Genomic DNA, 24681 nt, shown 5'->3' with positions numbered 1-24681 from the left:
GACCCTCCAAAAAAGTCTCTAGCCACTAACTGTGCCGCTCCTCAAGGTATCCATAGCAGTACTAGCCCTCTGTAGAAGCGAGTTGCCTTCAACTACCCGGTACTTGTTTGGCTCAATGGCACCTGAGGTGAGAAGGGCAGGTACAATATCTGGCTGGAGATGGTCTTTCAAGAAAGCATTCTATCATCATAAAGTCAGTTATTTTGAAGGCCAAACAGGAAATGAATGTGCGAAGAGAAGAGGGCAGTTCACATACCGCCTCATATGCATAGCTTACAACGCAATGAAACTCGACACCAGACGCCCAAGGTGCCTCCCCAGCAACATCCGCTGACAGATGGATCCCTCCTTATCCGAAGGCGCGCGAATGACAACAGGAAGAACAGCCGCAACAACTGAGCCGGGCAAACTTGCAATCTGGGCAATATGCTGCAGGGACCCGAACTTCGAGGCCACGCAATCGAAAGCACGAACAAGGACGGACGGGCTCTCTGTTTCTAGGATCCTGATAATCGAGTCAACGGCGTCAGGGGCGTTATAGTCGATGACATGCTTTGCGCCGTAGCCCTTGATCTTCTCATGGTGCTTGGGAGACGCAGTTGCGATGACGTTCGTGTAGCCCCAGTGCTTGAGGATTTGGACCGCGAATTGGCCCACGGAGCTGACGGCGCCCCAGAGGAGGGTCGGCGTGTCTTTGTCGCCAGAGGAGAATTCTTCGAAACGCGGCCAGGTGAGGCTGAGGCCGAGCTTGTCGGACAGAGTGTAGAATGCTGTTGTGAAGTTTGTTGGCAACGCAGCTACAGCAGCAAGAGAAACGCCCTCGGGTACCTGATATGCTTGTCAGCATCATGGCCTCTATGTATCCGTGGACGCAAGCAACATAGGCCCAGAAAAATGATCAGGAAATACCAATCCTCCCAAACAAATGCTCGGGCGCAGTAACAAAAACCTGCTGCCCCCTCTCCTTCTCATTATGGAAGAAGATCCCAAAGACCTTATCGCCAACACGCAGGCTCTCAACACCCGGTCCGGCAGCCACCACGGTCCCCGCGCCGCTGTCGCCGAGACACTGCGGGAATTGAGCCATCAGCCCGGCATCGACCTGGTAGACATCCAGGGGTGCGGAAGGAACCCATTCGATTCGAACGCGGACTTCATTTTGCTGAAGTTCGGGTGTTGGGACGTTAATTATAGTCAGAGGCTGTTTGATGCCGGTTGCTGTGATTGCTGGGTGGGTGGACATGTTGTGTGTATACTGAACTCGTGGGATAGATGGTGAGAGTGATGGAGATACTCTCAAGCATTGCCATAAGGAGCTCGCCTTCTATACTGTTCCGAAAGGTCTTTGTAATTTGTCATGGACTGACTTGGATGCCATTCTTCGTGGTGAACCAGATGCATATTGGATTGGGGTCGATATTAAGCTGCTGCTTACTTGACCCACTCAAGTATTCGTGCAGGAGCTCGAGCTGGATCAGTCAAGTTACCGTAACACTACTTTGATGGTGTTCCTGTGGCAGGACCCAATATCGGACTTAAGTACGGTCTACAGCCTTAATGCCGTATATGGTATTCGATCTATAGTGCCCGGGTGACCGTGATTGATGGGAACCCTAAAAGTAAATTAAGAGCAGATATGGCTACTAGAACCAATAAAAAAAAGAGTGCTAAGAAAACCGAAGATACCTATGTGTCATAAATCGAGCTTTCCCCTGCACTTACGTTGTATACTGCAACAAAAGCTGGGTGTACATAGTATGGAAGAGAGAAAATATGGGTCTGACGTCCCACTTGGGCTCCAGCAGATGGGTCTTCAAGCTTTTCTTATCCAATAAGCATTGACCTGTAAGCAACCTGCATAAGCTTGAAATCCAAAGAGCAAATGGTTCCCGCATGAACTCAACTCGGGATCATCAACGTCAACTTCAAGACATCACAAGCATTCCCACCTTGAAACCTGGAGAATTCAAACATCTCGCAGCCAATGAACCCAGACTTGTCAGCAATGAAGATACAGAAACTTCAACACTGGCCAATCGCGAGGGCGACTGGACAGGCGTTACTAATCCCGCCACGAGCCGGAGATTGCAGAATCGTCTGAATCAACGAGCTTACCGTGAGGATCCATGGCCCATCAGATTGTCCGATGTAGACAGATGTACACGCTTGGTATAGTAAGACTAACCGTTCTGCAGGGCTACGTCGAGAAGCTCGAATACAAAGGGAGCGCAGACAGGCAGGGCATTGATTCTGTCTGCTGCGCAGCAGCGTCATGATCTTACTCCTCCTACCAATAGTATTATTACTATGAGTAGTAGCACAGTCCATGACCTCGCACACTGCGACTCGATAACATGCCCTCTTTCCGAAGCCCAACATACTCAATGCGCATTCGCCCCACCAAATCTGCACGAGCTCATGACGCGCAGTTCAAGAAACGAGCCCTAACAGCATATATCGCGGGCTCACCGCGAACAGACCTCCTCCTCAATCTAAACCGACTAGACGTCCTACGCGCAGCATACGAGAATTGGCTTGCACTAGGCATGCATGACAGTCGAATGGATGTGCCAGGACAATACAATCTCGATCTTCAGTATGGCCGACCCACACCAGCAACATCATCAACAACTTTTCTCAGGAAGAATGGCCATCCCCCAAACAAAGCCTCCACCCAACATCCCTCCAACGCACAGCCCCGCACGACCCCTGGCTCGACATCTTCCCCTTCCCACAAATGCGCAATAACATGATCCTTGCCGGGGACGTAACTAGACGACGACAAGCTGTGCCATGATCTCACAGCGTTTTGGGATACACGGAGTAGGAATGCGACGACCCTTGTGTGGGGGCCTCCCTGGGAGCCGTAGAATTGGGAGGTTACCGAGGAATTGCGAGGAAGTGGAGGTGGTTTCTGAGGGGGTGTCCGGAGCTTCTGCCTAATTAAACGTATCTATATTCCTTCTATGTGATTGAAAGTAGAAGATTTGGGCTACAAGCACAAAAGCTCATCGCAATGGCCAGACTATGCTTGCAGAATTATTCTACGGTCTATCAAATCGGCAATCTCAAGTCTAAAGTTGGAGCTTCTAGTAGCGTACTGGCCGGCTGCCATTATATCCACTCCAGTCTCGTGAGTGTATTCAATTTACAAACTACTACAGCTTTTTTTCACGCGGCAAATGCCAAAGAAAGCTGGACACACTAGTAATCGTAGAATATTGCGGAACGTGGCAAAGTCGATTATGGAAGTCGCACTACGTAGGGGGGTTGGGTCGACAGAGCGGGGTTTACTCAAGGATGTTCAAATGGAACAGTTTGTACTGGGTAAATTAAGCTGCTTACAGAACAAATCTCATTGGGTAGAAAAGTGCTCTCTATGTGGGTATCCCAGAAACGGCCCCGGGGCTTCGGAGTTAAGCTGGACAACGAGAGAGGACCTTGTAGGGTCCTATTGTTTGTAATCAACGTATATAGAGTGAGCAGCGGACCTGGACAAACTCTCAGAGTATATAACCAGCAATTGCCCGGGTTTCACCACAAGCCAATTTGAAACATCCCACATACCCTCCCTATATTCAAACCAACCCACCATGGCAACTCAGAAAGCAGTCATAACCACCACGAACAAAACCGCCCAAGTCGTACACGACAGACACATCCCGACCCCCCGCAATGACGAAATTCTCGTGAAGACCACCAGCGTCGCATTGAATCCGACAGACTGGAAACACATCGACTTCCTCGCGCCCCCTGGCGTGCTGGTAGGGTGCGACTACGCCGGAGTCGTCATCGAAGTCGGTACAGCCGTCAAAAAGCCCTTCAAGAAGGGTGATCGGATCTGCGGATTCGTGCATGGGTCGAATACCCTCCACCCGGAGGTAGGGGCCTTCGCGGAGTATATCCTCGTCAAGGGGGATCTGCAGTATAGGATTCCCGAGGGGATGAGCTTTCAGGAGGCGGCGACGGTGGGGTTGGGTGTTAGCACGTCTGCGCTGGGGCTTTATCGGAGTTTGGGCCTTGCGTTGCCGACCAAGCCTGTGAACGGAAAAGAAAGGAAGCAGGTATTGGTTTATGGGGGATCGACGGCGACGGGGACATTGGCGATTCAGTTTGCAAAGTTGTCTGGGTATGAGGTTCTTACTACGTGCTCGCCTCAACATTTTGATCGCGTCAAAGGGCTTGGTGCTGATGCGGTTTTTGACTATAATGAGCTGGGTTCTGCGAGTGCGATAAGGGCGCAGACGAACGATGGGCTGACCATGGCGCTTGATACTGTATCGGTGGAAAGCAGTGCAAAGTACTGTGATCTTGCACTTTCCTCCAAGGGAGGCGAGTATAGCTCGCTTCTACCCATCAAGATCGAGCGCGAGAATATTCAGAGCCGATCTACGATGGCGTATACGGTGTTTGGTGAACGGTTCATCTTTGGCCCAAAGGAGATTCCCGCTCAGCCGGATGACAGAACGTTCATGGAAAAGTTCTGTGGTATCTTTGAGGATCTGCTGGCGAGTGGAAAGGTCATGGTACATCCTCGCAGGGCCTGCAATCGGGGATTAGATGGAATATTGGATGGACTGCAGCTGTTGAGGGAGGGCAAGGTCAGCGGAGAGAAGCTTGTGTATAATATAGCAGACACTCCTTGAGCTTCAACCTATACACCACGTAGTGGCAAGTCTTCCAAGCCCTCATCAGAACTTGACCCCGAATCATGATTTGAGTCATCATCCTTGTAGGAATCATCCCGAGTATTCTTCTTCATGGCAGGGTTCACACGCCCTAACCTGAGACCCCTGGCCTTTCCTAGCGAAGCAGAGGATTGAGCCATTGGACTCCCTTCATTTGGATTCCAGCCATCCGCGCGCAGGCCGTCAATCCCGGCCCTCTCGGCATCGGTCTGCTGCTGCACATCCAACATATAGCTCTCAAACTTGGCGAATGCCGTCGCGACCTGCCTGAAGTGGCTTTTGGCCAATGGGACCTTTGCAAACCTGTTCTGGAACCGGCGACGAGTGGAATCAGGCAGTTCGCCCTCGTCCTCCACATTGTATTTGCGCAATTTCTCGTGTCGCTTCTCGGCCCGCTCGTACTCGGCCAGCGCGATGGCAGTCTGAAAGGCGTTGCGAATCTGTCGCCCATTCCAGGGGGTGTCACTGTTGTATTGCTCTTCGGCAAATTCGAGAAGCTTGCCCCGGTCGAACGCAACCGGTGTCTCGCGCTGAGCGTTCTGCCGATTGATCTGTGTGAGGCACGAGTTCCACACTTGTAGTATGAACTATCGACTTGGTGGTGGGTAGTAGTGGGCGATGTGGATGCGGGACTTGAAGGCTTCTTCAAGCGCTCCGACTCAGTTCGTGGTTAGGAAAAGAATATCCGGGTACTTGGCAGCCGACTATGACCAACAGATCTACCAGAAGCCCCAAGTCCGTCGAGCAGTGCTTGCGTTCATGAGCGGGCTCGACAAAGACAAGCAGGTGTCCAAGGCGCTGAGCACGTCCAAGTCCAATTGCCGATACAATAAAGAGAAGGGGCGATGGGAGCCTATGTGAGCTTTCACTTTGGGAAGGAGACACTGCCATTGGAACTAACTGACCAAACTTCTATACACAGTAACGTCGAATCCCTCTACACCGAGTCGAACGAAGCTCGTCAAAAGTTCTTGGAGTCCATGGAGCAATACGATGCCGTGGCGAAGCCCAAATACAAGGCCAACCTCAGTATCCGGGACGCGCACAGTTGGGACGAAGTACACAGGGTCATCGATGCGAGTGTCGAAGCATACCAGGTTCAAGCAACACGCGCGGGATCTGGGGCGGAATTCGGTCGGGATTCCGCAAGTTTAGCAATGCCAATGGCTCATGCTGTGCTTTCTTGGAGCTTATCCCGAGCTCATCAGTTTTTACGGCTACCTTGTGTGGGGCGCTGAAATTGATATTCGTAGTAAGTGATGATGACCGACTATACAACTCTGGCTCATATAGCTGACAGTGCCCCATTTGCCGCGATTAGGCTGCGCAGCACGTTGGCGAGGTCCGCAAAGAGGTCATGGATGCCCTGGAGAGCTTTCCGGACACCCTCTCAAAGATAACCGCTACACTCTCCATTTTCTACGAGAGCGAAGATATGCACCGTCGAACATCCGCACTATACGTGTCCATTCTTGACGCCTTGGAAGGCATTCTGACGTGGTTCAAAGGACGGGCAGCGAGTATGTGATTACCCATCCCGTGCTACAAACGATTAAACTGAGACAGCAACTAGGCAAATCATTCAAAGCTGTCTGGAAGCAAACCAATTATAATGAAGATCTGGTGGAAAGGATTGAGGCTATAGAGGCCCGGGTCTCAGACTTCAACGATACGGCTAGTCGTTGCGCCATGTCCACTCTGAAAGATGTCGACCAGAGACTTGCTCTGAGAAGGCAAGAGGCTAGCGATGGATTCAAGGACCGTGAGTGGCATGCTATTCAGATGATGCCGGGCCACAGAAGTTTATTGAAAAATACCAGTCAGGTTGGGAAATAGGGCCATATCTACGCAAGTAGAAGACCTTCGTCAGGAACTTCGCCGGGAAATTCAGCGAATCGCGCGTGAGCAAGAGGCTGTTGCTGCACAGCAGTCAAACCTCTTAAACAAGGTTCAAGCAAGCTTTGAGGACCAGATGAAGGATGCTCGGGTATCTGGTAAGCTCCATCCTGTGTCATCCTCAATGATATGTACCTGAGCATTCACATGCAGTGGCCAAGGCTCGACGCCCGCGAAAAGCGTCAATCGACCCAGGAACAATCCTTGAGCAACTTATCTATAAGCCAAGTCTTTACGAACGAGATCTTACCTCATGTCAGAGAATCGTCCGAGATCTCCCCCTCGCTGAAGAGCACAGGGCAGCGACAATCTTTCAGCACCAACGGCTTATGGCGTGGCTAACAAATCCAGTATCCGACTTGGTCGTCGTTAATGGCAATGGCGAAAACAACGCCCGGTCAGCAATGTCTTACGTTTGTGCCCAACTCATCTCGTCACTTGCCAGCACCGAGGATTCCATAATTCCAGTATACGTCTTCTGCGGCGAGAACATCAACTGGCGAAAGGATCCGAACGCTCATCCTGTCTCACTCATGCACGGCCTCATTGGTCAGTTACTCTCTCAGTGGCCGCCTTCCAAGATATCTTCTGTCACAGGTCTATTAGACAAGATCCGGTCCGACGAGCCCCTTGTGCTCTGTTCAGTTTTCAGTTCGCTCATCTCCCAACTTCCGGATACAGCCATCGTGGTTTGTGTCATCGACGCCATCAGCTATTTCGAAGACAATGGGCGTCGGAAAGATGCCTGTACAATCGCCAGGAGCCTCAACAAAGTTGTAAAGCTGGATGAGGGCCCGTTGCTCAAAGTGCTTCTGACTAGTCCTTCTACATGCCGACATATCAGTCGGTACGTGGATAAAGCAGATATCATCAATATCGCAGCCGTCTGTCCGCCCCAAGCTGGGTATCGCCAAATAGCTATCTAAGGTATCACTTCTGTTGTATCTGCACGAATCTAGTTTCTTCCGGTGCTACCTAGGTCATTACAAGTGGAAGTGGAAGTCTTTTCTATCAAATCAGTGTTTAATGAAAGTCCTATTGTACCTCCTCCATCGTAGGTAGCTCGAAAGCTTGTCTATAAGCACATGCTCGAGATTCTAGAAACCCTACTCGATAAAGACTTGATCTCAAAACAGACATGAAGAACCTGGTCCAAGCAATGCCTGCTTTACATAAAAGCTCACTGACCAGTGAGAGTGACAGTAAGAGGGCTCTGAGCCAACTTGCAGTTCTGGACATCGCCGTTGGTCTCGCAGTCGATCAAGATCTCACACTGACCACACTGCCCGGCGCTGTAGTAACCGGAGCAACTAGACACAACCAATCAGCAAGACATCCCTCTAAACAAATCCAAATAGATGGACAAAGGTAATACATACTCAACGTGCAACTCATGGAAAACCGCCAATGCATAATCCGTATCAGACGCACGGACGAGAGCAGAGCAAGGGGCGCCAAGGAGGATACACATTGTTACATCCATGATCCGACGAACACTTGCTCCAGGCTCCTAGCGCTCGTGTACTGCACTTTTTAAGGTAGAGGAGAGGGTGGATCCGCTTATGTGGCATCATGTGAGATAGTCCGTGATGCGGACCCGAGACTATGGGCTTGGACTCCCTTCCTCGCGGTGTACGTCGCGGGTTCCTCGCAAAGTTGCGACAGTAATGGAGGTACTCCGTTTCTAGGTTCCGAGCTTTGCTCGCCAAAGTGGAGGACAAGGTATGGAACGTTAGTAGAATGCCAGTCCTCCGTGCCACGGCATAATGTAAAGGACTAGCCGGTTTCTGGCATCGACGACATGTTCCGCAGCCATAAACTTACCCAGCGGGACGGCGGGTGATCGAACACAAGGGGTTGAAACCTCCACTGGACTCCTCATTGCGCTGCTTACATGGCTGCCTGCTATCCCTTTCTTGATCTCGGGTGGAAGTTCACCTGTTGAACCAATAATGGTGTGCTGAACTAATAATGGTGTGTTGGCCCTTCAACACTGCATTTTTAGGCCCCGAAGCCGGTTGTACTAGTAAGCACTAGGAGTGGGCAGCTGAGCTTAGCCTTGCCACATGTACTGCACTTCTAGACACTGGGAGGAGTTGAATGAGGGGAAGATGTCACATTTCGACGAAAGGACTATGATGGAATGCGCAAAAGGTCGCTAATACACTATAGACTATATAGTACCTGCTTTCGAGTCTTGGATTCCGCGGTCAAAGCTACCCTCTAATGTCTGCCTTCTCCTTCTTATTATTAGGGTATTAAACCATACTGGATATACTAGATGAGAACGTAATTCACCTGACTTTGTGGGAAGAAATCAATCTCAATTGCACTCCATTTTTAGACTACAGGGCTAGTTATAGCGATGAAGCTCCGTGCCATGTCAGAGCAAGCCTTGAAGATGCCCGTCTCCAAATATGTGCATCCAGCGGTGGCACATGGGGCGACAGGCTGATACAGACAACTACAGAGCTTAGCTTCGCCATGCACAGCAATTTTAGACTGGGCAGGAAGTTGGTTCGAATCCAACTCCAGGGTAAATCAGCAAACGGCGGTATACAGTGCGGCTGAAGATAAAGCCGATGAGGGCTCGAGCCATGGTTATTTTAGATGTGGAATAAATCACCCTGCCGCTTAATGTTATTGTGATTAGCTAGTATGGCCGCATCATGCTGCATCTTTGACCTTCGCGGCTGCCTGGATTCCTGACATGAAGACGGCGTATTGAATAACTATAGTATACAGAGTAAATACCTAATACTATAGACAGCGCGTATAATAATGACTTCAGAGGCAGACTGCTAGGCATGGCAATGCTCAGAGAATTAGCGCGTCTACACTGCACTTTTAAACCCTGGGGACCGTTGTATTGAGGAAAGGTCAGCTGATACTGTGTATGCACGACAATCTTGATCTGCGCAGCGAACTAGGTTAGACGAAAAGCCTCACGTAGTATAATCAAAGAGAGTAAGATAAGATAATAAGAGTTCCTTTTAGCATAAGTTAGGAACTTTCATGCCTTTAGTTCCTTTATTTGCAAAAATAGGTTGCTGCCTGTCCCCTTAGACTTTTGATTTATAGCCTTGTGCCTGCACTATAAAAAATAGGATGCCCTGCATTTTCTATGCTATAGCGCTAGTTAAGATGGTAAGGTCGGGAGGTGTAATATAAGGAAAGCTTAGAGGACTTGGAGGATGTGCACTAGGATAGTCCCAAGTGCAGCTGCAGGCAATATTGCACACGTGCAATACACTTTTAGTCTGCGGGAGAAGTTGAGAAGGTGAGATTGGCGTGGTACACTGCAAGGCAGACTCGGAGGATCCGGAGGACTCGGGATGCGTCAAACGTTGCGAGCTGGAGAACCTTAAGCGCACTGCACTTTTAGGTCCTGAGGGAGGCCGTCTGTGTGTGGGTTGCTCTGATTGGTAGAGTTTCCGGGGTAGTTGCTCCCGGGATAGGTGGTACTTTTTGTATCTCTATAAAGTATGCACTACCTACAACCTTCTGGCCTCGGCGTTGCGTCAGCAATGATGTGCGAACCACCTATTTCTACTACACAGCCATCATGCATAGCTTCATTGCTTGACTCTGGGAATTTTGAGGGTGGGGGTGGAAGGGGTCTATTCAACGCACTCGATGCGTCCAAGGTATTAATCACAGAGCCCTTGAGGAAGTTAAATCAGAAAATGAGACTCTCCATCCCTCAATCCTTCTTGACTAGCCCTCTTCTTGGGAATTCCCGTCGCTAAGGTTCTGCTGGCCAATGATCAATTAGATATCAAGGTTCTAAATGCTCCGGGTCGGCCTGCTCCACACCAAGAGGCGCTGCATTTTAAGAGTGCGGGAGCCAGCCGTGTGTTCAGAGCTGTCTTCCAGGTTGTCAAGGCAGGAGAATAATATGGGAACTGACTGGTGATGCTAGTTCCGTGACCACTCGAGCGAGATCCGATTTTCAAGATACCCAAACTGATTCGCGGTCTTGCTCGGTTTCTTTTTTTTTTTTTCTTAAGAAGGGAACCAGGCGAGTTAGCTCAGTCTCCAGCACTACACTTTCTGGGCAGCCGGGTGTTGATTTGGCTTAATCATATTAACCTCTAAAGGTGACATAAAAATGCCCTAGTAGGCTAATGCGCTCCTCTACTCCATGCTTGCATAATGATGCATTTTCTCACAAGGGCCAAGCCAACAGTGCCATTGTCCTTGCAACAATAATAAGTCAGTAACAATGAGACAACCAGCACTACTTCTTTAGTGCCCGGGGCCGGCTGGCTCGTTAATAATTGCCACGACACTCCAACTTTTTAGGGTACGCGGGGAGTCGAACTCGCCATCCACTCCTGAGAAATAGAGGAAGGAGTTCCTGTTAAATATTTTAGCATCATCTATTTCACCTCCAAGGAGCCCTGAATGTCTGTATAATATTCAAGACTTGACGTAATAGGAAATAAGTTGACGTAATAGGAAATAAGTGTGCCCAACAATATGCCTAGCACTGCAATCTTAGGCCGAGGAGGCGGTTGACAATCCCGGCGAACCCGATTCGACAATGCCGCTACACTGCATTTTTAGACCCTGAGAGCGGTTGGAGGAAAGGTGTTCAGCCTTGGCAAACAGTACTGCCCTTTTAGGCGGCGCAGAGCAAGAGATGATTGGTGAGGGTAATCTTAGATTTAAGCACTCATTTCAAGGTACCAGCCAGTGATGCGTTCTCTCAAAGGTTGTATTCAGTATATTGAGTTGATATCACTCACAGCGGCGAAAGAGAGCGCCAGCTGATCACGTGTATGTATCTGCCAGCAATTGCAGTGCTACTACTTCTCACCACCAGTTGTTCGTCTGTTGAGAAACATCCCATCATTCCAGATCAATTTCATCAATGACAGGTGTCTGGTTTTAATCTAGAGATGCGCCTCGAACTCAAGGCAGAAACAGCTTCAGTTGGTGGCACAAATTTTAATGTCGTCTGTGTCCGATGCAGGTCGATATGTGTGACGATCCCTTCACTATTCAGACAGGACGAACAAGCGGCACCAGGCCTGTCAGTATAGCTATGCAGTCATGCTCATCGCAAACTGCGCCCAAGGCTGAAAATGCATTCAGCCTTGAGCCCCTTTGCCGCCCACAATCCTTTTTCCTCTTCGCAAAATAACACAATTCATCTTCATCTTCCTCTTCAGGCCTTCCATGCCTTTCCCCCTCCCATCTCGCCATGAATGGCCAACATCAACATCGCCCATCGAGTCGTGATGAGTTCGACATTGCCATCATCTGCGCCCTATCGCTCGAAACAAACGCGGTTCTCTGCTCTCTGGACGAATACTGGCCCGACGCGCAGCATCAGTATGGCAAAGTTTCCGGCGACGCAAACATCTACGCTTTTGGACGCTGCGGTCGACACGCCGTCGTTGTAGTAACACTACCGCGGATGGGGAAATCGCATGCAGCAAGCGCGGCTAGCACCTTGAAAGTCAGCTTCAAAAACATCAAGCTCGCGCTCCTCGTGGGGATCTGCGGAGCTGTTCCGTTCAAAGCCGACCGGACCGAAATTATTCTTGGCGATGTTATCATCAGCGAGATGCTGGTTGAGTTTGATTTCGGGCGCGAGCACGAGGATGGCTTTGAGAGGCGGCGGGACACCATGTTTGAGGCTCCGAGGCCGCCAGAGGAGGTTGCTGGTCTGTTGAATCAATTGAGGACCCCCTTCATATTGAATCAATTGCAGAACGGATTAGCTCAGCACCTCGAGGGCCTCATGCGATCTCCGCAGATAAGAACGACTTATCCTGTGCTGTCGCAAGACAAGCTTTACGAGTCCTCATACATCCATAAACACCAGTTTGATTGCTATGGGTGCAGCGCACAGGACGCATTATGTAAAGCGGCGCAGGACGCCTCCTGCGAGCAACTGGGCTGTGACAGGAACCGCCTTGTACCGCGATCGCGACTGCCCATGGCATCAGCAAGCGAAAGACCGACTCATCGCGTCCATTTCGGCTCTATCGGCACTGCGGATACTGTGATGAGATCCGCGAAACGCAGGGACGCACTTGCCAGAAAAGAAGGAATCATAGCCTTCGAGATGGAAGGGGCAGGAGTGTGGACCAAGTTCAATTGCCTCATCATCAAGGGCGTTTGTGACTATGCGGACAGCCACAAGAACAAAGATTGGCAGGGCTATGCGGCTGCGGTAGCTGCCTCTGCTGCAAAGGAGGTTCTCGCAAATTATGCGCCTCCAGACAGGCCATCGCCGCCAGAAACTCCGGATGGTGAGTCTGGTTGATACTTGGAGTGATCTAAAAACGGCTGACAGAAATAGTGCGTTCCAACACGTCGCGTCGAAGTTCGGGTTCTTCGCGGACCCTCTCTGATATATCTCCCTTCTATGTTGTTGACGAGGCTCTTCCCAAGACAATCTTCGACGAGGTTCTGAAGGACTTTGAGAAGCGCTTTGAGATGGATCAAGTAGAGCGCTTTCGAGCAACCGATGTTCTCGCATTGAAAAGAGAATTAGCAAGAATCCAACGAGCCCAGCAAAAGAACAAAAAGCTGCGAAATCTTCGACGACTTGAAAGTTTCATCGAGAAGTTTGAGCAGTTCGGACGTGTCCTTGACGATATTCTAGAGGAATCCGTGCACATGAATTTCGTTTGGGGTCCCGTAAAGGCTTTGCTCAAGGTACCACTCGTGTCCTCACCCAATGTACTTCGACTGACCTGATCCAGATTGCTAGACATCATTCGGACCCGATCCATATTGATAGACGTCATTCGGACCTGATCCAGATCCCTAGAGGTCATCCGGAGCTTCTCGACGCGCTCCTGTCGGCTTACGAAAAGATTGGTGATGAGCTGCCAATTCTCGGGGATAAATATACAATCTTCAAGTACCACCTAGGCTTGCAGCGGATATTAGCGAGACTATTCATCGATATAATGGATTTCCATCAGAACGCACTGGACTTGTATTCTGGCCGAGGTTCGTCTTGCTCAATCACGTCCTGAATCTTACTAATGTTGAACAGCACTTAAAACAATCTTCAAGCCCCTCTGGCAAGATTTCGAGCCGATGTTTGAGGGTATCCTCAACCGTATGAGGGCGCATAAGCGGCTAATCGAAGACAAGACACGAGCAATGTATACCCACCAAGGCCAACATGAGCTAGACGCCCAAGAGATCCGCGATCACCTACGGCAGCTGGAGAAAGATGCGCTCGAACTCAAAAGTCAAGAAGAGGAGCGAAAAGAAGCGAGGTACTCTGAAGTGAAAGACTGGATAGCAGGCGCAGAAACCGAGACCAAGCATAATGCTATCTGCAACGACCGCAACCGCTATCCTGGCAGTGGTGCTTGGATCCTGGACAACGACAAGGTCAAGGACTGGTTGTCTCCTGATTCCGATCAATCGGTCAGCTCTATACTGTGGATCCACGGACGTCCTGGAACAGGTACGACTTTGCCTGCGCATTTGTTCAAACCCGCATACTCATCCAATTATAGGTAAAACGTACCTAGCGTCCGTTCTGATCGAGGAATGCAAAAAGGACGAAGGAGCGGTTACTTCTTACTTCTACTGCGACGAGGCTGAATTGAAAACCTCTGCCATCGCTGTGGTCCGCGGCATTCTTGCACAGCTCGTCCACCAGCACCGCGAATTGGTCCCCTACTGTCGTTCCAAGTGGAAGAACTCCCGCATCCCAACCCTGACGGATCTATCTGTCGCAAGCACTCTATTAGAGACATTCTGTGAACGGATCCCGCGCCTATACATGGTCGTCGACGGCCTTGACGAATGTGAAAATGGACGGAAAGACTTGCTAGAGTCTTTCAAGAACCTGATCAACAAGAGCGACAGGCTCTCGCCTGGAAAGCTGCGCGTTCTCTTCTTGAGCCGACCAATGCCTGAGATTAAGAATGCGGTTCCGGAGGCTGCTATTCTTCCTCTGGGACCGGAGCACAACAGAGCGGATATCAAGCAGTACTGTCGGCGCAGGTCACGCGAGTTACAGAAATTCGAGTTCAATGACGACGCTCTTAATGAGGTTTTGGAACGGATATGTATCCAGGCAGATGGTATACGATTCTTCCATGAATATCAATACATTCTAACGTTATGATAGGCATGTTTCTGTTTGCAACGCTCGTCATGACCAACCTGGCAAGGCAGCCCAATAGACGCACCTTTTATAAGGAGATTAGTGCCGAATACCTCCCAACAGAACTGAATCAGGCGTACGTGTGTCCTTTTCTGCTGACGCTTGGGAAAGTGCTAATGAGCTTCAGCTATGATCGGATCATGAAGCGCCTGCAGGATGGATTGAACGACAACCAGTGGGAATACACTCGACTGTTGTTAGGTTGGCTGGTGTGCTCCAAGCGGCCGCTGAAATGGAGAGAGGTCGAGGTTGCATTTTCTATCGACATGAACACGTCGGAGATAAGAACCGACCTTGACATGGATTTGACACTGCGAGATGATGCCCAAGAGCTGTGTGGATCGCTGGTTCAGGTGCTGAAGGGAAACAGAGTTGAGCTCGTCCACAGCACTGCGAAAGAGTGAGATCCCATTCCAAGCCATCGCTATATATCTACTAACTGCGGGCTAGGTTCCTACGCCAGAGTGACATAAATCTAGGAGCAGCAGAATGTGATCTTACCGTCCGCTGCCTCCGATACCTCACTCTGGACCTCTTCAGAAGCGACACGCCAGACAGCGAACTTCGCCGTTATGCTAAGCGAGGCGACCTTGCTCTGCAAGACTACGCCATCCCTGCGTGGTCTCTGCATATCCGCACACTAGTAGAGCGGGAGCACGAGTTTCTCGACGGAACCGTCATGTCTACGGACCGCAACGACACCTCGCCAGTGCACAAAATCACACATGAGCTCGAGAGATTCGTCTACTTCTACGCCGACAGCTTCCCCGAAACGGACCTCAACCAGCCGCGCACAACCGACTGCGAGTTCTTCCAGCACTACCCCTTCTACGAGCACCTCGTCCGAATCTGGGACCACATCTGCACAGCACAACGCGGCGACCTCGAATCGCGGAACAAAGTCAGCATTACGAAACTCCGCGAAGCCCTCGAAAGAAACCGCGCCCTCCTCGAAACCCTCAGCCAAGACCCCACCTTCAAGAAATACCCTAGCCTCTACGACGAGTACCCCTTCCGCTGCCCGAAACTCACCTGCTTCTACTTCCAAGAGGGCTACCGCACGGCCGAGCAGCGCGATAACCACGTAAACCACCACGATATGCCCTTCCAATGCCGCGTGGAAACCTGCCACAAGTCCATCTTCGGCTTCAAATCCAACAACGAGCTCAACACGCACATGAAGCGGTATCACCCCGAGGAAGTGGACCTCGGCGAGTCGTTTACGAATCTGGCGAGGCCAGAGGTGAATCCGACGAGGTGGGAGTGTCCGGAGTGCCACAAGTTTTTTGTTCGCAGGAATATTCTCGAGGATCATACACGCTCGCATAGGGGCGAGAAGCCGTTTTGCTGTGGGGAGTGTGGGAGGGGGTTTGCGAGGCGGTCGGATATGAAGAGGCATGAGAAGATCCATGAGCGTAGGAGGGGGTAACTGCTTTCTTTATATCTAGCTGCACCTATTTATGCTCCCGGTTTAGGCCTCATATTGGATATCTGGCGCGAGAAATCCTTTTTCTATAAAGTATCACTGTTACGAAGCCCGTCCGGTTCATCTTTACGTTTCTCTCTCTAGGAATATTCAATTCTTCCACTGTATTTTCCCGTTGAGTACACCTGTGCCCGTGCGACAAGATAACCCGTACTTAAACTGGAAATGCAATAAAGTCTTGTTACTCAGAGAACAGCATGTTTCAAGAATAATAATCACATTAACAACTAGTCTCCCCAAAGACCTTAAGGGTTGCGAATGCACCTACTCCAACCGGCCCCGGTGCCTAAAATTGCAGTACATTGGTAGGCTGTGTAATAGGCATATCTTGGCCACTCACTAGACATCATAAAAACACCTACTAGGCTCCACTTTAATCTCAGCCTGACTGTTGTGACAACCACCCCCGGGGCCTAAAAATGCAGTACATGCTGAGGCTGTGATCCAATACTGGTGGCGGCGCCACAATAACAGAATCACAGCCTCGCACTGCTCAACCACAAGGGTTTTCTGAGAGCAATACAACCGCCTTTGGGGCCTAAAAAGGCAGTACATGTTCAGCTCATCCGTTTTGGTATTGTGGCGGCTGTCGTGGCGCCGCGGCCAAAAGTACAGCCTTGCTTTTCGAGGCGGACCTAGCGCCTACTACGTACTGCTCTAATCTCAGCCTGATGATTACTCTAAGACCACAGGCCTCAAGCCTGTGTTTTTCTTTTTTATCGCGGCTGTTCTGGCGGCGCCGCTCAACACTCTCAGTAAAGTACAGCCTTGCTCTTGAGATATAAGGACCGCCTACTACACACCGTTTCATTCGCAGCCTGACCGTCAAGGACAACCGGCGCCGAGGCCTAAGATTGCAGTACCGTGAGAGGCTGGGAATCTTGAATAGAAACTCGATAATGAGGCGGCACCGCCATCAAGCACCAAAGTACAGCCTTACTCTCGCTACAGCGTACAGTGAGAGAGGCTGAGAATATCCTATATAATAATCGATGTTGTGGCGGCGCCACTATTCAGCACAGCCTTGCTGCTGAAGTATCAGACACACCGACCGTGCTGGTTCTCTAAGTGGGAACAACCGCCCCCGAGGCCTAGAAATGCAGTACAGTGCAACGCACACAGGACTGAATGCGATTGATGATCATGTGCCGGCGCCACCATTTGGCAGACAGAGCCTTGCTCTCGAGGCGCAATACACACCTACCATGCACTACTATGACCTTGGCATAACTCTCCCATAAAATACAGCCAGCACAAAGCCTAAAGCTGAAGTAAGGGTAGTTTGTGGTGGGATCCGCCGTGGAGTCCACGGTCAAGCACAGCCTTGCCGCAAGGATAGCACCCAGTGCTGCCATATGCATCAGTCCGGTTCTAGCTTGATACTTGTAATACCCTACAACCAGCCCGGGGCCCTAAGATGGCCGTGTAAAAGGTGTTTTGTGCCAGCATCACAGCTAAGGCACCTCTCATGCCCATCTACCGCGCACTGCCCCGATTTCTGGCTTATCCTTCCATGTAATCGAGCCGGCGCTGAGACCTAAAAGTGTAGTGCGTGCAAGGCCACCCCAAGACCAAGTATCTGTGTCGCGGACACTGGCTCTCTTTTATTATTGGATGGCACCCATGCCCGCTGTGTCACTGCACTGCCCCATCCCTAGCCTGATTCTTATGTTGCAACCGGCCCCCGAGGCCTAAGAATGCAGTGTATCGTAATCTTGGTGCAGCGCCTCAATCACTGCTCTTGCCTATCACGCAGCGCTCTGATTTCAGGCTGATTCTTGCATGTAATACATCTAATTGGTCCTGAGACCTAGAAACGTACAACTGTCCTAGAGTGAGGTTGGTGATTGGCATAGATGGATGCCATGGTGGTACTAGCAAATAGAGCCTTGCTGCCAAGAGGCCGCTCAGGCCGGCCATGGACTGCTCTAAGTTCAGGCTGACCCTTCTATGTTGAACAACCGCCCCCGAGGCCTAAGAATGCAGTACATTGTGCTAATCACTTGTATCTTATCAGTTCAAGCCGTGGTAATTGATTGGATGCACTATCAATCATGGCTTTGCGGCTTAGATATCACTCACACCTGCCTTGCACTGCCCCATTCTAGCCTAATGTCTGCTATGCACTGCTCTACTCTCGGCCCGATTCTTCACGGACATACAACAACCAGCCCGAAGACCTAAAATTGCAGAACTTTCAAGATATGGATGTGAGATATGTTGTGTGGTGGATACCGACTCTCTTATCGGATTGCGCACATGCCTGCCGTGCGCTGCTACACTTGCAGCCTGATCGTCATGATGCAACCACCCCCAGCCCTAGAAATGTAGTGTATGCCTGCCATGAGATGGAGACTTCCATCTAGTAGTCTATGCATGTTATTGAACGCGACGCCGCTAACAGGCCTGCAGTCGCAGCGCCCCTAAACACAGTCCCGCTGCCAAGGTACCAATCAGGTCTGCTCTGCACCGCACTGGTCTGGGACATTCAATACAACCGGCCCCGAGGCCTAAACTGCAGTGTAGCATTTTCAGCCTTTGGCGGCGACGCGGCTAGACATTGCAATATCCTGACGTGTTATGCTGGTATTTAGTAAGGCAGGAAGATAAGCAGCGGTCTGGATTTATGGCGTGGAGTCTGTACCACCAAGTGTGGGGGAGGGCTGACGCAAACTTTGTTCATATACTGCTCTATAGCTGACTTCAAGCGATGACATCCTGGAAAAGTAAATGGGATACGGTGGAAGGAATCAATATTGGTAGTGCACCATTCCTGTCGCCCATGTTGAGCCCCGGGGGAGGCTCTAGTATGCAAGACTAATATTATCACAGACACTTGATGATAGGGAATCAAAGTTCATTTGATTTGATATCTAGCACGAGCAAGGGCTCCAACAATGGAATAGTAATGGTGATAATCTTTCAGGTTGCAAGGCAGAATTGAGCTTTTTGGGGTTTGTGTCTCACGGCATCTGTCAGGACGCTAGGCTGCGTCAAGGACTCCATCCAACCCCTCGCCCACCCTAAAAATGCAGTGCGAGAAGGGACACTAAGCTATATTAAGGCTCTATCTAACCCCTCACCCACCCTAAAAATATAGTACAAGAAGGGACACTAGGCTATACTAAGGACTCTATGCAACCCCTCGCCTACCCTAAAAATGCAGTGCGGGTAAGGACGCTAGGCTGCATCAAGGACACCATCCAACCCCTCACCCACCCCTTGCAAAGACCTCAAGCTGCCCGCTAGAGACTAGATCATAGTACTACCATGCAAAGTTAGTGCTTAGCATGCGGATGGGTCTTCTGGGTAAAGCCTGCCTCGAAGGCTTTCTCACAATGTAAAAGCAGGAAATCAAGATAGGCAACTTGGAAGATTGAGAAGTCGTGTTATGTTCTATGAAGACACCATCATCTATAACCAGGCTAACGAAATAACACATGTAGACTGCGTGCTCGACAAATGAAGTGTTTCAAGAATCTATCAGGGGAACCCGGATCCTGAGGACCGCCTTCTATGCTTTGAAGCCATGAACAACCGTTCCCGAGGCCTAAAGATGCAGTGCACGGGACACACTGGCCATTGGCTCGACGGCTCGAGGGAGAAGAGATAGCCATTTGATTGCCGTCGACATCCGAGAGGGAAAGTTGTAGGTCATCTCACTTTATTATATGGAACATGAAGCGAGAAATGTATACTCAGACGGGGTTCAACCGATTTTGCGTGTGGCATATATACATCCGGAGCCGGGGAGCAATGAAAAGGAATGGATATTACTGAATCCCTAGGCTAAAAATAATGGAGCCAGTGTATTATACCCTTTTACATAGATCTGGTTGAAGTTAAAGGCGATGGTAAAGGTGAATCCATTTCTAACATACACCATGAGACTGAGCTGAGTCCATGAGTCTTTCCTATTGCGGCACTCTGCAGACCAGTCCAAGGGTTCCGGCTTCTTCACTACACTTTCGTTTTGCAGCTCCATCGCCCTGGCTGTCAACCGCCTCCGCGGCCTAAGATTGCAGTGCTAGGCTGGCACACCGCTTTTTAATACGTCAAGCCTTGAATATCATGGACATACTCCGTAGTCACAGTTAGTTCGAGATACGTCAGATTCCACAGTACCAGCTCATATCCCAGAGACTTCAGTCAATTTTCAAGAGGGATAGCGAGGTCAACTCTCCGTCTACCCTCAAAGTGCTGTATGTTGGCATTTCCGATGCAAGCAACGTGTCCCAGGCCCTAAAAAAGCAGTACAAAGCACTGCCTCGCTCGATACCCTTTCTTTTCCACAAGAATGATGACACTATTGGCCCAGCCCCTCGCCAAGAAAGGACAGAGGCATGCAAGTGCGGAGTCAACCCGCGCAGTCAGCCTATCAGGCCATGTCTCACGTCATCCTTGAAGATTTTGTGGTCAGGCCAGGACCGAGGACCAACCCTTCGCGTGCCCTAAAAGTGCAGTACATAGAGGATATAGATAAGCCATGGTTCCCAAAGACAGCTGAGTATCTATCACATTTGAACACGTGCCCTACCCTACGGCAAGGATAATAATGAGAAGGTTCTGCAAGCTGTTGAACTTGCTAGTAGTGGCGAACTAAGGGCCATAAGTATCCTGTATCCAATAGGTATCCTGTCCTTCCTCAATAACAAGGGATTCCAATAGTCTACCTGAGATACAATAAGGCTAATAATATATACACAAACATCTTTCCCTCGGCGCTGATTAGACCATTCTGATGTGTCTCGGTCGCTCGCAGAATATATATAGCAATCGAGACGTTAGAACAATTCCATCGTCTGTCAGGCCTGCAAGATTCATTTTCATCAGCCAGAAGCATATCATTATTGCACGTCCAGATTTGGTACAAATTTGCCTTGACAACACCTCGACGCAAGGCGGTTCAACAGATGCTCACTGCTCCCACACTCTAAGAATGCAGTAAAGCTCATCACACTGCGTAATGCATGTCGCTCGAAATAATTTCTTCAGATCTAACAATGAGACAACCCGCTTGAGGAAACTGCCATTAAACCCAAGATCCCACAGCACGCAAGTGCCTCGTGTGATATCACCAGTATACAGTACGCTAGACAGTTTCCTTGGGCGTGCTATCTCTACAGATATGTTTTCCTTCTAGCTCCTTGATTTTGATTACCTTCATCTCAAAGATCTAGTTTAGTATTACTATACATCATGGTAATGCATGCTCTCTAGCCTAAAGGTTTCTCTAAAGCACGAGTGGTGTAATACGCAAAATACTGGCAACTTTCAGAAAGTAGCCTGACTACGGCTAGACTGCAAGCCCAATGCGCCATTGATATCATAGGTTAAGTCCAACGAGTGCCTTTCACCTTCATTCTCTCGCTACGAATACAAAGTATCATAATCTTGATCATTGCTTGCACCAAATTGTAGTTTCTCGTCCAAGCGACCGCATAGTGTGGGTTTCGACTATCCATTCTCTCACCTGAATAAATACCTGGAAGATAGCGATCGTACCACCCTGCAGGGTCTAAGATTGCAGTGTAAAGGCCTGCATGAGATTGCCCTGCATGAAATGGCGCGTCTGCGAGGCATTTCGATTTCTAAGGGGTGGGACTAAATTGTCTATTTACGGATATAGTTCGTGCTTTTTGGACCGACCTGAACTATTACCGTATTGCACATTCTCAATAGACCAGGATATATTGAGAGTTGCTGCTTCAGCCAGGTAACCGACATATACAATCGGGATGTCGCGGCCTCGGCACTTTCAGGATCAAAATGGAGCAGGAGAAGCATGCTTGATAGAAGGAACGCGCGTCCTAGGTTGCTCCCGGACTTATAGCCTGGGTCTTTCGCAGACGTAAAGGAGCACCATGAGAATGCAGTACAGGGCCTGCTGGTGCTTTTCGGGGAGATTCGTCTCCCTGTTGTAGCCACCAGTGCTGCCTAATGTCAACCGCCCGCGGAGCCTAAAATTGCAGTGCGGGTCGCACCGTTCTCCTGCACATTTTAGCACAATAAGACAGCCTTGCCGAAGGGTCCCTTGATGCGCTGCCAAAATTGAATAGAGATCATGAATTGGCCAATCTCTTGCGAGATATCAACTGCGGAATGGACTTAGTATTGATCGAACCTCGAGAGCCTCGCGAAGACAGGTCAGTCATGATAACCCCCCTCTCCAGACTAAAGTGGCAACCAAGTGTGATGGCCGATAATATTCCGGGAGGAAGAATCAAGAGCGGAAAGTAATTTAGTTTCTCTGTAGGGTAAGCGGTTAGCGGGTTTATCAGATGTACCTTTGGCAGAGTCCTGGCTCAGTCATCTCGGCTCATGCTTCCAGCTCTTAGCTCTGCGGCAGGCCATATTCTCTTAATGCCCCAGCCAAGAGACGCCCAATTCGCATCCCGCCTGCCAGAATTGGAGGCACGGGGTAAGATCAATGTTGAACCCCGTAGATGGTTCTTGGAGGTTCTATACAGCATCACTGTATGCCGGACATATGCAAATGTAGAGTCTTAGATATTGTCTTAGTACCATCAATAACAGGATTTGCCGTCCAAGACACCTGCAGATTCTAGTCTGGAGAATCAGACTCCAAAGGCACACGCATGCATGCATACACTCAGGTAATACCAGGGCAGCCACTCCAACGTCATCGTAGGATCCCGAGGTCAGATGATCTCCACCCCTCCCGCAGTCTAAAATTGCAGTACATGGGCCAGGGTCAAAGTCTAAAATTGTAGTACATCAGGGCAGAAGTAGGAGACTCTGTAGACTTCGTCCGTTTCTTCCTCTCTTCGTATCCCAATCCGTAGTTCCGCGGAGCGAACTGTTCTCTACATCGCAAATAATACCCAGCCATCCCAGCGCTCTGGATGCAATATCTAGTTCTCCATGCAGGTGTCCTCAAAGTACTGCCCAGCCAAGAATCATGACACTCCAACCTCTTCCGAGCCCTAAAAGTACAGTGCACGCCACTGTCTCTCTGCATGCATACATAGAATAGCATATATACACTCTAGCACTGTAAAATTAATGCAGTGCATGGACGTCAGTCCCCCAAAAATAGCTCAAAGCCTATTTCTCGAACCTCTCCCAAGCCCTAAAAATGCAGTACACTAATTCCGCACCGCGATTAGCTAGACATCTGCGACTTACTAGCAAATCCAAATGCAGGAGACTCCATGGATCCCAGCACATCCAATCGGCTCCTCGTACCTCCTTGGTGGCTTGTCAGCTGAGCCTTGGGGTATGGGGTGTGGGGTGTAAGCTGACGTATGCTTATAGGCAATCCCATCGAGGCCTACACGGCTCTGTCTTGCACAGAATAGCTTATGCACACTCTAGCACTGTAAAACCAATGCAGTTCGCTGAGGTTAGTGCCCTAAAAATAGCTTAAAGCCCACTTCTTGAACCTCTCCCGAGCCCTAAAAATGCAGTGCAGTGGGCTTCTAGAATTCAGGTCTCTCCTTGCATACCCACGTTGCCGCTCACACCCCAGGGGTGGCTCAAACTACAATAGTACCCTGCAGTTCACACCCTGGACCTCTTGCCAAGAAATCAAGGCCTGCCTCTCAACCCCTCCCGAGCCCTAAAAAAGCAGTGAATTCGTGACATCGAGGCTGAAAATTCTTTTCGACTCAAGTTTATACTGCAGATGTTAACCACCCATGGCGTCTTGCCAAGAGCGCAACCGACAAAAAGTCCTGCCTTCAATCCCCTCCCAAGCGCTAAGAATGCAGTGCGGAATGAAGTGCAGACCTACCAAGCCGCATTGCCAAGTGAAAGAGCCAACTCGAGACCCCCCGCCCTGGGCCGCTTTTCAAGCCCTCCCGAGCCCTAAAAATGCAGTGCAGACCCACTTGCGGACAAGTGGGTCTGCATCCGCAAGTGGGTCTGCACAGCCATTTGGCTTCGCGCACCAAGCCGCCAAATTGTTAGAACAAGGCGTGGTAGCGGAGCAGAGCCCGGAGGGTATACTGACGAGGGTTGCAAGATTCTATCCAAGTCTTGAGGGCTCTGTCTCGCTGTCCGAGGGTAGGTTGTAGTGTGTGGGCATGTGCAGCGCTGCGCCCCCTAGTTGATCACTAATAGGGTCTCACCTCGTCTCGCGGATGGGTATGTTGCACACTGCAGTTTAGGTACATAGAGTTCGTCCTCGACTATCACTGCGCGGGATGTAGGGAGGTTCGCGATGCAGTCAGTATACTTGGGAGGAGGGATTCAGAACGGCGAGCACGCACGTTGTCTTGGAATGGGGTACCGCGAGAGGTGTACAGCTATCAACTTATCGTCATCGGTAGGCCCGAGGCAGAGACACGATCCCGCGGACTGCGCTTGCGGGCGAACTATACATTCATACCTCACATCACAACAATGAAGTATTGATTGTTTGTAGGAGGGTATTGAGGGTATTGAGGGTATTGAGGGTATTGAGGGTATTGAGGGTATTGAGGGTATTGAGGGTA

At 50.0% G+C, this 24681-nt stretch overlaps 4 protein-coding genes across 4 annotated transcripts; 2 read left to right on the top strand and 2 right to left on the bottom strand.

Moving 5' to 3' along the window:
• Positions 1-18: 18 nt before the first annotated feature.
• On the bottom strand, positions 19-1243 carry BJX68DRAFT_255230 (zinc-binding alcohol dehydrogenase family protein; the record flags this gene model as incomplete). Its single annotated transcript, XM_071043010.1, has 4 exons — positions 19-180; positions 257-313; positions 373-836; positions 910-1243. The coding sequence occupies 4 exons, from the start codon at positions 1241-1243 to the stop codon at positions 19-21; spliced, it is 1017 nt and encodes a 338-aa protein (XP_070899045.1).
• A 2333-nt stretch (positions 1244-3576) lies between these two features.
• On the top strand, positions 3577-4646 carry BJX68DRAFT_275807 (zinc-binding alcohol dehydrogenase family protein; the record flags this gene model as incomplete). The annotated part of the gene is made up of 1 exon (XM_071047930.1): positions 3577-4646. The coding sequence occupies exon 1, from the start codon at positions 3594-3596 to the stop codon at positions 4644-4646; it is 1053 nt and encodes a 350-aa protein (XP_070899044.1). The 5' UTR covers positions 3577-3593.
• Positions 4647-7631: 2985 nt separating this feature from the next.
• On the bottom strand, positions 7632-8068 carry BJX68DRAFT_237087 (uncharacterized protein; the record flags this gene model as incomplete). The annotated part of the gene is made up of 2 exons (XM_071040126.1): positions 7632-7894; positions 7964-8068. Coding segments are annotated over 2 exons (235 nt in total), but the record flags the coding sequence as incomplete, so codon positions are not given.
• Positions 8069-11758: 3690 nt separating this feature from the next.
• On the top strand, positions 11759-16165 carry BJX68DRAFT_275805 (uncharacterized protein; the record flags this gene model as incomplete). Its single annotated transcript, XM_071047929.1, has 8 exons — positions 11759-12850; positions 12901-13259; positions 13367-13559; positions 13606-14028; positions 14081-14653; positions 14701-14812; positions 14864-15136; positions 15187-16165. The coding sequence occupies exons 1-8, from the start codon at positions 11794-11796 to the stop codon at positions 16163-16165; spliced, it is 3969 nt and encodes a 1322-aa protein (XP_070899042.1). The 5' UTR covers positions 11759-11793.
• Positions 16166-24681: the final 8516 nt, after the last annotated feature.

The sequence above is a fragment of the Aspergillus pseudodeflectus genome, assembly GCF_044049435.1.
Source record: "Aspergillus pseudodeflectus strain CBS 756.74 chromosome Unknown BJX68scaffold_21, whole genome shotgun sequence".
Taxonomy (NCBI): Eukaryota; Fungi; Ascomycota; class Eurotiomycetes; order Eurotiales; family Aspergillaceae; genus Aspergillus; species Aspergillus pseudodeflectus.
This window is presented reverse-complemented; position numbering and strand designations above follow the sequence as displayed.